This window comes from Gymnogyps californianus, chromosome 7, assembly GCF_018139145.2.
Source record: "Gymnogyps californianus isolate 813 chromosome 7, ASM1813914v2, whole genome shotgun sequence".
NCBI classification, from domain to species: Eukaryota; Metazoa; Chordata; class Aves; order Accipitriformes; family Cathartidae; genus Gymnogyps; species Gymnogyps californianus.
In genome coordinates, this window is record NC_059477.1 from 4689002 (window position 1) to 4702391 (window position 13390).

General features: G+C 35.5%; 1 protein-coding gene across 1 annotated transcript in view; it reads right to left on the reverse strand.

Annotated features, from left to right (window-relative positions):
* The window catches only part of SPAG16 (sperm associated antigen 16), a 411664-nt gene that overhangs the window by 374291 nt on the left and 23983 nt on the right, over nucleotides 1-13390 (reverse strand). Inside the window, exon 9 of the mRNA XM_050899968.1 lies at nucleotides 10255-10406. Coding sequence (XP_050755925.1) covers nucleotides 10255-10406 — 152 coding nt within the window. The remainder of the gene's footprint in view (nucleotides 1-10254; nucleotides 10407-13390) is intronic.

Sequence of the window (13390 nt, forward strand, 5' to 3'; positions counted from 1 at the left end):
CCGCTGGTACACGTGACTAAGTTTTTAAAAAGACTGTGTTGTGATTTTTTTCTTGTTTATTTGTTATTTTACTTTTTAACCTATACAAATTTGTGGAAATTGCTCTTGACAGATTTAAATCACAGCAAACAATGTCAGTTTTTGCTGTATTGCTTCAAGAGAAGAATTTCTTTACAGGTGCTACAGAAACATGAGGTAGGTTTGCTTTCTACCACAAGTGAAGCATTCCTGCAAAAATAAAAGCAGCTTTGGATGTGCAGTAAATTGTCTGATTGGCTGATCTGCTTCGGATGATTTACAATATATAGCACATTATCTGAACTGTATATACACAAGATGATAAAAACTTGTAAACATAAATACAGAAAAATGTTACAAAGTATGCAAGAGATGTAAACTGAAACCTTTGGCTAAGTATATGGTAATATTCCTATCACTTCAGCATGTTTTGGCCTGTGTTTTGAGTAATAGAATTCTATACTAGACTTTCAAACTTGTGTAAATAACTTTTTAATTCAGCACCTTAGTTGAAACAATTTAGAGTCTTTACAAAGAGAGTAGAAGTAGGAAAGAGCAGGGTAGCTGTTAGGGAGAAGAAAGGATGACTGAAAGGAAACAGGAAAAAAGTATTCTTTCAGATGAGATGTGAAACCACTTGAGTACAAAAAATACATTGTGCTTTTTCCCCCCCCAAAGACAAAGCTCTGAGAGATCATGGCCAAACTCCACAGTAAGACATTACACTGCACTTAGATAAAAACAAATATTTTTGCAATATAATATGAAAACATCCTTAATGTGTCCACAAAATTGTTGTCTATTGTAGAATGTATGCTGTTTAGCAGTTGTGCTTTACACAAGTGGTTGCATTTAGCAGCAGCACATTTGATCCATCTTTATTGTCTAAACATCATTCCTTGAAATTATTTCTGTTCCACTGGCATAAAAAACCCCACCTGTATATACATCATTACAGGTTAGTTTCCAGCAGAAATCCTTCACCAAGGAACCTTTCCTCAGGAAAGCAAAACCTTTACTTGACAGGAGTGAAGGTGTTACCAGCTGACAATTGTTCAGTGATCTGTATAAAACGAGCTGGTGTTAAGGACAAAGAAACTATGAATGGGGGTGGAGGGCAGCAACCTCATCTCAAACAAACACAGAAAGGCCAACAATAGCTTCTCTCCGTCCCAGTGATGTTTCCTCCTGAAGACTGAGGAGATTATAAGTTTTCAGTACTCTGTCAGACCTCAGCCTCCCTGCTGACAGAGATTTCACTTTGGTCATTGAACGTAAGAGAAGATACAATCACCAAATCCATGATTATACAACTAGTTTTAGTCATGATCAAACCTGTCAGGCCTAGATTTGAACTGAAAATGCAATTAAGAAGAGTCCTGTGACCCATTAACATTATCTTCATAGTATGTGACACTCCAATGAAAAATAATTAAATTTTCTGGAGGAACTAGTCTGATTATTAATTCATAAACTGTTTGGAATACAGCCTTAGTGTTTTATTTCATTGTATTCAAACAAAAACTATTAAGACTTTACTTTATACTCCCAGAAGTATTGTTTGAATATACAAGACAAACAACCCTGAACATGATGAGCAGTGCCTGTTCCTGCCAGAGTACTTACGGTATGTTAGAGAGATTCGTTACCATGAAAACTAAATGCTAATGTTGAATTTCATTTTCCTTAAAGTGATGTTTACATATGCAAAGGCTTTATTTAAATATTGGAAAAAAGATTGAAACACCAAAATCCATAACGTAGTACAGAATAGTTAATTTAAAATATAAATGCCACAGTTAGTGAGCACCTGAGCCCTTCCTTCCAGATTTTAGGGGTCTGAGTGCTGATTTCATATTTCAATCACACTTCAGTAATTTGAAAGGGATCCAGTTTTATGCATGAATAATTTAAGCTGAACTACATTAAAATGGAAAAACAAAAAACAATTAGTATTTTAACTTTGGCCTCATTCAATCTACTTTTTATTCTAAGTATATCATGTAGTAGTTCACATATTGCCCTTCCTTTTAACCACATCCCTGAACACCAATGTAAGTTAACTGCTGAATTTTCTATTGCAAATGTTTCTTCTGGAAGAATATTTCTTCAAAAAATATAGTAGTGATTATTCCCCCAGTTCAAATACATTTACCATTCTGAACATTTTGACTTGCAATTGTGTATCAATTACAATTAACTAAGCAACATTTTAATATGTATTTTATCAATACCCAAAAATACCAGAGCAGATCATGGTTTTGTTGTACTGGAAACTAAAACTATGTATATAGGGTTCCAAAGTTACATAACTCTTCCCACCTCTTGCATTATAAAATTTTTATTATGAAACAGACCTTAAAAAACAGAAGAATTATAACTGGAAATAGACTTCTGTGGAATTTAGATTTTTCCTCTCACACAAAAAAATCCCTTCTTAAAAACAATCGACATTTTTCAAGTGTAATGAAGTTGCATCAATAACATTCTAAGGAAGGTACCCAACCAAGGGTGCACTGCTATGTCTTGTGCAGTGCATTCTAATGATACTTAGTGATTTCTCTTTCCTTTAAAAGAATAGAGACCTTTGCAAAAGTTAAACATTCAAAAGAGCATTACAATTGCACAGTTACAGAGAGAAGTTGTACTGGCAGAATCCCATCTAGTGGCATTTCACCTAGCATGTTTCAAAAAATGTGCTGTAAGCACTGTACATTCGTTAGTGAAGGAACGAGCACAGCTAAACCATTCTCCTCCTTGACCCCTCCCAAATTCCCATATGACTTCCAAGAGAAATTTTAAGGTCTTGACACTTTAATTAAAGGGAAAACAAAGCATTATTCCAGAGTTAATGAAATTACTCAATTAGGGTCTCAAAGGCCAAACAATGCTGACATTACTGATAGTTGTACAAGCATCATTCCACCACCTGCTGTGTGTGCTTTGCATGGAGGCTCTTGTTCTGTTGTCAAGTTCCCTCTGAAACCATGCAAAGTCAAATCCTATCATAAAGCCCAAAGCGAATGAGGGAAAGCATTACAGGAACTCCTGTGGGATAAAGGAAACCCTTGTGCATGACAATTCCCAACTCTCCCCATTTGACAGGGCTGTCTGTCCTGAGGAAGATAGCAATGGCAACAGCTAGCAATAAAGAAAACCAAACATTTTAAAGTCTTTTTTTTTTTTTTTTTTTTTTTTTTTACATTTTCTCAGCAACATCCAAAGTTTTTTTTCAATTAAATACAATTTCAGTAGGTCCCTTTTCCAGGAAATCAAAGCATTTGCATATAAAAAATAGCAATTTTATTATCAGTTTTTGCAAATGATCACAGCAAGAGTGAGAGTCAGTCTCACAGAAGACAGCCTATTATTCTAAAATCTGTCACTATTTACACTCAACTACAGAAAGAAATATATGAATATGCAAAGCATATCTACAATAAGAATTAGGATCAAATGCATCTTACTTTCCAACATTCTTCTGTATTTGCTTTCAGTCTTGGGGGCTTTTTTATTATTCTTAGCAGCATCTAATGACTCAAAATAAGCAATGTTCTTTAGCACAAAGAAACCCTTTGGATGGTCTGCAAGGTAATTTTATCAATTACCAATGGCTTCAAATGTCAAAATCTATTTTTAGAAATGCATGGCTTTGGGTGTCTTAACTTAAGAAAGCTGCAATGATGGATGGAAAATCATATTTATGTTGTCTTATAAATTTTTCTTGCAGATGTATGAATATTTTTTCCTATACAGCTTTATTTGTAGCTAACATTCTTAAACATTTTCTTATTTTCTACATGTAGGTCTGTCATATTTAAAAACACATTTAGGCAAAGCCTAAAACTAAAGTCATCACGTGATCTATTACATACAGAATATCATACACAAACTAAAACAAAAGCATGGATTTCATCTAAAAAGATTTTTTCTTTTTACCATTTTCAAGTCTATTTTTAAAAACTCTTACTATAAAGTATTGCCTTACAAAATATATAATTCTTTTAAATTAAGTTCCATCTAAAATCAACTAAAGAACACTTCTTAGCTTACATCCAGTTAATCTTGGGTCATATTCTTAACATTTGAGTCACAGAACATTAATTCCATAAGTAGAAGTAAAGAGGCATGATATTCTAAAGATACATATTCTTTGCTGCTTAATATCCACTATCACCACAATAACACCAGCTCCCACTGTGTATCTGACAACAGTCCCACTGGACAAGAAGCTGCACATGCTGTACTTGTTCTAGAGCTACAGTCATGCTCACCAGTTCACAAATACACATTTGCTGGCTGGCATATCTCCTGAATGCTTTCCCATCTGCCGGCACTAATGTGAGTCTTTCCCCTTTCCCCAGCCATCAAGTCTAATGGGAATTATAAAAACTTATGTTGATATTGCTGTTCTTTAACAGAAAGTTAAAAGCAGCCTGCTATTTTAGGGCAAGGCAGAAAGCTTCTTCTCTTAAGTACAATTTTTGGGGGAAAATCAAACTAATCATGACAGCTAGACAGCTAAACAAATCCTCTGCTGGTCAATCAGTACATCCCTTTTCCCAAGGGGACACTGCACCTATGTTATTCCTCAGAAAAATCTGTCTGTCCTATTCCAGGAACACAAACTCCCTAGGCAACCTATTCCAGTGCTTCACTATTATTTACTACCATAAATTGTTTAATATGTAATCTGAATCATTTTTATTGGATTTCTACTTTATTACTTCTTGTTCTAACAGGTTGTTTTGTCAGTTGTTTGGGTTTTTTTTAAACAGAATTCTTTTAGATTTTAAGGATGTATCCTGTCTCCCCTTAGAGTTCTTTTCTGTAGACTATGCAATTTCACTTTTCACCTTTTCATTGACAGTTATGTTTCATAGACTTCTAAACATTCTTATTGCTCTACTGTAGACGCTCCACTTGTCTCCTGAAGAGCTGTGATCAAACTGAACACAATGCTGCAGCCAAAGCTACATGCCAACTGAACAAAGCAAGAGGAATATTCCACATCCTCCATACAATATTGCTGGTTTACACTACAGTATGGTGTTCAGCTACTCTGCAATATTATGTCATTGTTGACTCATGCTAAGCTTGTTTTATACAACAAACCCTAGAGCCTATTCTAAATAAAAGCTATTTGATCAACTCTTTCTTATCTTCTTGTTCTGTATTTGTACATTTGATCATTTTTTTTTTAAAGGTAGAGTTTTGTGCCTTTTCTTACGTTGCATGTTATTTCTTTAGATCAATTCTCCAATAGGTCGAGTTTTGAACTGTACCGTCCTCAATTGTGCTTGCTGTTCCACCCCCACCAAACCCAGTTCACCTGGTCTGCAAGTTTAGTCAGCATATTTTCTGTTTCATTTTCCAGATCATTAATGACAACGTATCCCAGCAAATGCCTATTCAATGTATCTGCATGTTTCCAATCTGTTTTCCATTACTGTAGGAAAGTTCCTGTCAGGCCAGATTTCCACAGCTGCTAATAGGAATGATCTGTGAGACAGTATCCAAAGCCTTATTAAAAACATAAGAGCTCTTATATCTTAAGACAAAGTTACAACATTTACTGCTCCTCTTCTATCCATGAGGCCTCTTATCCTGTTACAGATGCAATTTAGGCTGGATTGAAACACTTTTTCCTTGCAAATCCATTTTCATGGTTACTTCTTTTCCTGGTTTCTTCCAGATGTTCAGTAAAATTTCATTTATTCATTACAAATTTCCTTGGGAATTTAAGTTATACTGTCTCGTCTATAATTTCTTAGCTTTTACTTTTTACCTCATTTGAAATACAGACGTTGTATTTTCTTTTCCCTTCTCTAGACTGTGGTCTTATATCTTTGTAACTGGCATTAATTTTCTTAGCTATCTGTCTGGAGTTTTACTATACCAGTGAAGAACTGTAGAAATAAGTATTCCCAGTCCTATCTGTCAGTCATCTTCTCTCTACTGAATATCAAGTCAGTGCTTTCTTAGTAACCTTACTACAAACACAAAATGAGTGCCTATTTCATTTACGACCCTTCCTAACTATTTTGGGACCTCATCTTTCCAATTCTGTCCCAATAGGCCTGTGCTAATTTATACTCAAGCTCAATAATCTGATGAAGTAATCATTTGGTTTTAGCTTCCCTTTTGCTTGAGAGCACAGAAACAGTAGTTCTTTTAAATTTTGTACCCTTTCTTCCATAGAACTGAGGAGAAACTTGGGTTTTATACACATATACATGTGATATCTCGACCCAAACTCTTATTACTTACAAAAGCTATGTTTGTATGATCATTGGCTTTTACTTCTGTTTTTTTTTTTTTAATATACCATTTGGCCATAATTTCAAAATCTGTTCCACAAAAACAGATAATGACTCAACTCGAGATGTCCAATGCACATTTTTATAAGGTTTTACACCAAATAAAACTTCAGAAAATGAAATTGCTTTGTAATACATTATATATGGAAATAGAATTTACCGAACATAAAGAAGCTGCAATCGCCCTGCTAATAACTAATAAAAACAATCATAGAATGTGCTCTGTGAGGAACCTGAGAGAATAAAGATATAGAAACAGGAAAAGTATCTTTCAACGGGATAATGAAAATCACATTATCAAAGGTTCTCTACAATTTTAATGACCTGTGAGTGCATTTTAATTAATTTAAATGTTTAAAGCAGTACTCTGTGCACACTCTTAATCTAAGAATATTTATGCTGTTGATACTGGCTTATTAAGGGCTAGATATGTAAACAGTTTAGCCTAATTGCCTGTTACTATATAATTTAATTGAGTCTTGTAACAAAGATTTTAAAATCAGGAGAATACATTGTCTCTGAAATATTCCAGCTGCTTTTTCACTGTTTCAGTAATAAACTTCATATCAAAGGAACCTTAGGTTTTAAATTACATGTCAGCTTTTACAGGATATTACAATAACACAATATATGTCCGTCCTTGAAGTAAATGTTCTAGCTCAGCTATGAGTCATATTTGCATCTACTTAAAAAGTAAGCACAGGCATTTGTTAGATCACTGTTTAGCTACAAGACACAGAAAAGATTTTAAATCATTTTCATCACCATAGTTCACTCCTATGTAACAGTACAGTTAATACTAACATTTCTAATTTTGTCTCAAGGATACAGTTTCATGACAATATATTTGCTTTTTACTGAACGTGATATAATCCAAATGCCTAAATTTTAAAATTGGATAAACTGTTCACTCTGAACTTTCATAAGCTTTAAATGTTCACTTGCATTTACTGAAAAGAGCAAAACAATATTTGACAGTGAATTTTATCTAGATTTCCCATATTTTCTGTTTTCTTTTTCTCTATTTTGTCATAAATGCACTGTTTGAATACAGGATTTTTAATTGCATTTATTTCTTCTATATATTCCTCAACCGAACTCCATGGAACTGACCATTTTATGCTCTGACTTTTATTTCCTTTGTGATATAAAGAGAGTTTACATGAAGTGTAATCTTAATCTGAATACACGTAAGTCAATTTTACACACACACCCCCCACCCCCAATATTTAAAGTATTCTTTTCACTACTGTAAATGAGAACAAGACTATTATTCATGGTACACTCTTCAATAAAGACATTGCCATGTTGAATCATTGTAAGAAAGAACGTAAGTCACATAAGATACGGCAGAATTTAAGAGATCTTTTGATATAGGTCAAAGGAGATGAGGCACATCGTGGTTTAACCCCAGCCGGCAACTAAGCGCCACGCAGCCGCTCGCTCACTCCCCCCAACCCAGTGGGATGGGGGAGAGAATCAGAAAAAAAAACCCCAACCTTGTGGGTTGAGATAAGGACAGTAAGGAATGAAAAATAATGATAATAATTTTGACAATAGTAATACTAAAAGAATTAGAATATACAAAGCAAGTGGTGCACAATGCAATTGCTCACCACTCGTTGACCGATGCCCAGTTAGTTCCCAAGCCGCGATCCCCCCTCCCAGCCAGCTCCCCCAGTTTATATACTGGGCATGATGTCATATGGTATGGAATAGCTCTTTGGCCAGTTTGGGTCAGCTGTCCTGGCTGTGTCCCCTCCCAGCTTCTTGTGCCCCTCCAGCCTTCTTGCTGGCTGGCCATGAGAAGCTGAAAAATCCTTGACTTAGTATAAACACTACTTAGCAACAACTAAAACCATCAGTGTGTTATCAACATTATTTTCCTACTAAATCCAAAACACTGCACTATGCCAGCTCCTAGGAAGAAAATTAACTCTGTCCTAGCTGAAACCAGGACAAGGCACCACACAAGTTTGATTCCAAGTATCACATAAAACGATCTAAGGAAGGCAAGGCACTCATTTATACCTAATCCTTTTGACTGGAACAAATACTCAGACAACTGTTGAGTAAGAATGCACTATTTTAATAAAATAAATTAGAACTGTAGTTGAATAAATGTGCACTACAGGACAGACTTCTGTATCTTCGTTTTAAACACAATTTTAACTCACCCCTTCACCCTCTACAGACTCATCATTCCCTCTACCATTTATTTCTAACAGCCTAAGAAATAAGACAATTTACATGCGGTATTTAAGGTAGTACCCTTTGTTAGGGGAAAGGAAATATTTAGAAATAATAGATCCATGAAATGTGAAGTGAAAAAAGGTATTGTTCCATTGTTGGAAAAGAAGTTAGTCTCACACCTAAAGTTTTAGATTATTGCTTAGCCATGGTAAAATCTAGTACATTCAAACATGCCCATATTTTCTGATGTCTTATTTCTGGAGCTACTCCAGTTTTCTAATCCATTGATTAAATAAAGACATCAGGGCCTCTGGTAGGACTCATTTGGGAAACATAAGATCTGCAGAAACACAGATGCTTGCCAGAACCAGTCAACTAACAGTGCTCATGAATTTCAAAGAAGAAGAAAGAGCCAGACAGGCATACTACCTGTGTAGAGTTTATATATTCTGGGGATGAAGCATAACTCCAGTGGAGTTTACTATAAAAATCCTGATGACTTCAGTAGAAACAGGAACAAAAAATAAGATTTCATAAGCCAAGAAACACTCATCTGTTCACAAGTCAAAATGAAAAGACATACCTATAAGTGTCTAAGATGGAAGTTTCTAACCACCGAATGAAAAAACAGGGAAAGTGGAGATGGACTGACTGGCAGGTGCTTCAGTAATACTCAGATACTAATAGGTGGGGAGACAGGACAGAGAATTAGTTCCAACACGTGGTAAGAAGTGTTTCAGAAAGCAAAAGTATATTTATTTTATTTTTTTCATTTGGAGGTTTAGGAGAATGAAGAGGGATGAGAACAGAAATAAAATGGTATGTTTGTCAGATTTGCATTGCCAGTGTCAGACAGAAGAAACACCCTTGCAAAAACAGATAGAAACATACAAAAATAAATCACCAGGGACATATCCTTGTGGAGACAGGGAAAGGAAAGACTGAAGCTGATTCCCATTACATCAACGTAAAGCAAAGCTTTTTCTCCTTCTCTAACACAGTTTAAACTCTAACTGTGGATCTCAAACAAAAATAGGCCAGTGTAACAGTTTTAAGAGCTTAAGAAATTTTAGATATTGGAATGTTTACCTTTATTTTGAAAAATAAAAATCACATTATATCATCCCAAAATGCAACCTCAATAAATAAACCAAATAGACTAAAGTAAACAAATTCCTTTCAACAATAAAAAATCCAATCAGGAACTAATTTTGATTTTGCACAACTTCCAAACTGAAACAGCAACACACCTTTCGTATAGTCAAGTTTAGAAACTTTCATTGACTATTAAGAAATCACCAATTTTTTGCCCTTAGTCTCCCAGATGTTATACCTTTTAGATCCAGCTGAAACGGACAGGCTGAAATGCTTGAAAAGTTTGCAAGCACTACGGAACAGGTCAGGATTTCTCCAGTTACAAAAGAAACATAACAGAGCAACCAGCATTTATAGCCGGTGCTCTTCCTCTGCAGGGTGATTACATCAGACTCTCAAAAAGCAGCTTCCTACCTTCAACTAATCAGAGTTCCTATTATTCCCTGGAAAATTAATTGCAACAGAAACTCATATTAAAAATAAAAGACTTGTTACCTACCTGTCCTATTTACTTCTACTAAGTATGACTTTTCAGTCATGTTGGACAAGTATCTTTCACCACAGCTTAGTAAAAGTTTAAAGTGTACTTTGGTTTAGATACTGAGCAACTGGGAAGAATGCTGCATACCTTTGGATATCTCTTGCCTATCTTCTTCTCTGCATCTTTGACTTGATCATATGACGAGCTTCCAGCGTCAAGGATTTTTTGCTGCCTGGCTTCCTGAAGAGCTTTCTGGGTGGGACCTTCCAACCCTTTCTTCCTTTGACATTCATGGCCTGCTATAAAATAAAACCAACAAAAATATCCTCAGAATGCATTTTTTACTTACTCTTCTGGAAGATATCTCTTTACTTAATATTAGCTAGACACGTGAAATTCTAAAAGAAGCACCATTTTATAAAAAGATATTCAGGTTACTGTGCCATCCATATAAAGTATTCCAAGACTACATATAACTCTGCTCCACAAATTATTTTGGTGTGATCTATTTCAGCTTACCTAATGACACCCTAGATTTCGCCCCCAAAATGCAGCAACGATTTTGAATCTTGCAGTACAGGAGAGAGTCACAGTAAAATGAATGCAATTCATCTTTTCCCTCAGAGGCAGAAGAAACATCATCTCACTGCATCCTATTCAATATCTACCACCAATGCATTATTCTGATTTACAGCCTGCATTCCCTTTTGCTTCCCTGCACTTTCTCCCAACCCACCTTTCAAACAAGGAATTACTTATGAATAGGTAACTCAAAGAAATCCGAAGCAGGTGGCATAGCTGTAAAGCATCAGAATAGGCTGAAAGGAATATGAGGAACAGTATAGCACATGTGGACTATTGCACAATGCATCTGCCATGATCTGGCAGGAAGGATACTATTCTCTGACAGTCTCTGTATTGGCAGCTCACACATCTGAATACAGTCCCTTGTGATCCTTGTATCTTGTTGCAGTATGTACATGGGTCTACAGGAAAAAGAATGGAATACTGAATTCCAACAGGATTTGGGACTTATATGCCTCCAGTTCTTTGAAAAAAATGTCAGATTGAAAACACATTATACAGCTCAAATCCAGACTGAAACAAATGTACTTCAAACTACACATTTCTAAATGCTTGCTCTTGTAAAATAGTTTTATTAAGACCTTGACACCAAAATACAAACTTGCTGACTTAAAGGGGAAAAAACCACCCTCTACACTCTTGAGGCAAAAAAAGCCGATCAAGCAAACACAAAAATGTCCTGGATACCCAATGTGACTAAAACTGTAACTGATAAAAAGAACTGTGCCTGGTCTAACAAAATGTCTGTATTCTCACTGCTTTAAAAGTTAAAGCTACTGTCACAGATATCCTGAATAACAACTTTGTGAGGAACTGTATACTGCAAAATTGGTTTGTACGTCAAACTTTCTACACACTCCGTAACTGCTACCCACTAGCACGTTGCTCAGAGAGCATTTGGTTTGTTGGTGCTTTTGAAATATGCATACTTATAAACCAACAGAGTTATGACAGCTGAAGAGCTTAAAAAGTCAGTAACCATTAAAAAAAAAGAACAAGTTCTAAAGAACTGTTGCGATTGCACTAAGATGTCAACAGCTTGTGCTTACAGATTTTCTATTCTGATTGCATTGTAGATGGAATAGGGACAACAAGGTTTAAGTACTTTAACTGGTGCATTTTAAATTTATTTTTGCATGACCTTCTAACAGCAATTACATTAGATCAAGGAAAGGAAAAGCACAGTTAACAGGCTTAGCAATGAGTTAATTCAACCATGAGTAAAGAAACTCATTGAGTTCAACTTTTGAATATAATTGGGTAATAAATAAGCAGCTGTTGTTTTTACAAAATACAAGAAATGTACTGAGCAAGTAACAGTTTTATAACATATTTTTAGAACCAGCTGTTATAGCAGCATTCACTTAGGTTTATAAGCGAGCCACAATCAACATTGCTTAATTCCTTCAGACAAAAGTGGTCTTTTTTCAGAGCACCACTTAACACTGTGTCTTGATCCGTAAGGGTGCAAGTGTTCTGTTAATATACACCAACAACCTAAATAAAAAAATCAGTTATTTCTCTTTGATAATTAGATCCCTCTATGTATGATCTTGCTACCACATCAGAGAGGACCAGATTTAAAACAAAAGCAAACCCAGTTTTTAATGCAAATCATCTTATGCAAAACATCCAATCCTTTTTAAAAATAATCTGAACTCAAAATTTTACAACAATTTCCTTTCAGAGCTGGCTTCTGAGTGAGCACAGCAGGGACACAGAAACAGTCTACAAGATGACTGAGTCCTAATCCTAACTGTTAACTAGTTCCTCTCCAACTATTAAATGTCTTTCATATCAACGTTAAACAAGCAAGCTAAGTAAACAGGAAATAAAAACTTAAACTTCTAATAATTTAAGACACTTAAAGAAAACTTCCTCTTGAAGAATTTGTGTACAAAGCACTGTTTGCAAAGCTAAACAGCAGTCTGGCAGTGGGACAGCAAAAAAAGAACCCTAGTAAATAAGTTACATACTCTGTGGAGTGGATGCTATCCTCTTCAATTGTTTGAAATGCTTCAGGCTGAAAGCTGCTACATCAAATGCCTAAGTAATAAGTCCAGAATAGTAGTCCTAAAATTAACATTAACTACTGTTAATTTTTTTCTACCTAGCTGTCAGATACAAATTTGCAATGCAAACTCATTGTGAATACTATGAAGCTTCCCTTTGTTCTTCATTACGCACTATATGACTGACTCAAAAAAACCAACAACAAAAAACCAAACAAAAAACAAACCCACAATACATTGGATATGCAAGACCTCATTGCCACTGTTCAAAACCTCAAACAATTCTGCAAATCCAAAACCAATTAAAAGCCCCTCAGTGCCCTCTAGCCAAAGCCAGAGTTGCAGGTGTTCTGCAGTCAAGTCAGGTTGTGGGACAGAAGCAACATCAGGAGCAGTGATGGGCAATCTCCTGCTGCTGGGCAGAGCCGTTCTCGTTCCTTCATGCTCTGCACTGCAGTGAAAGCAGACAGCCAGCCAGAAAAGGCATCTTACCTTGGCAAATAACTTGCTAGTCTGAATGTTCATTATCTTTTAACTAAAACATACCAATGTACTAATGCATAAAAGTCAGCCCTGAAGAGATGGCAACTGAAAAAATGCAGCTGTAGGTCTCCTTACAGCAAAGATTTGCAAGTCCAACAGCACTGGTTCCTTCCAAACTAAGAACTTAAATTTAGAGAAAAATG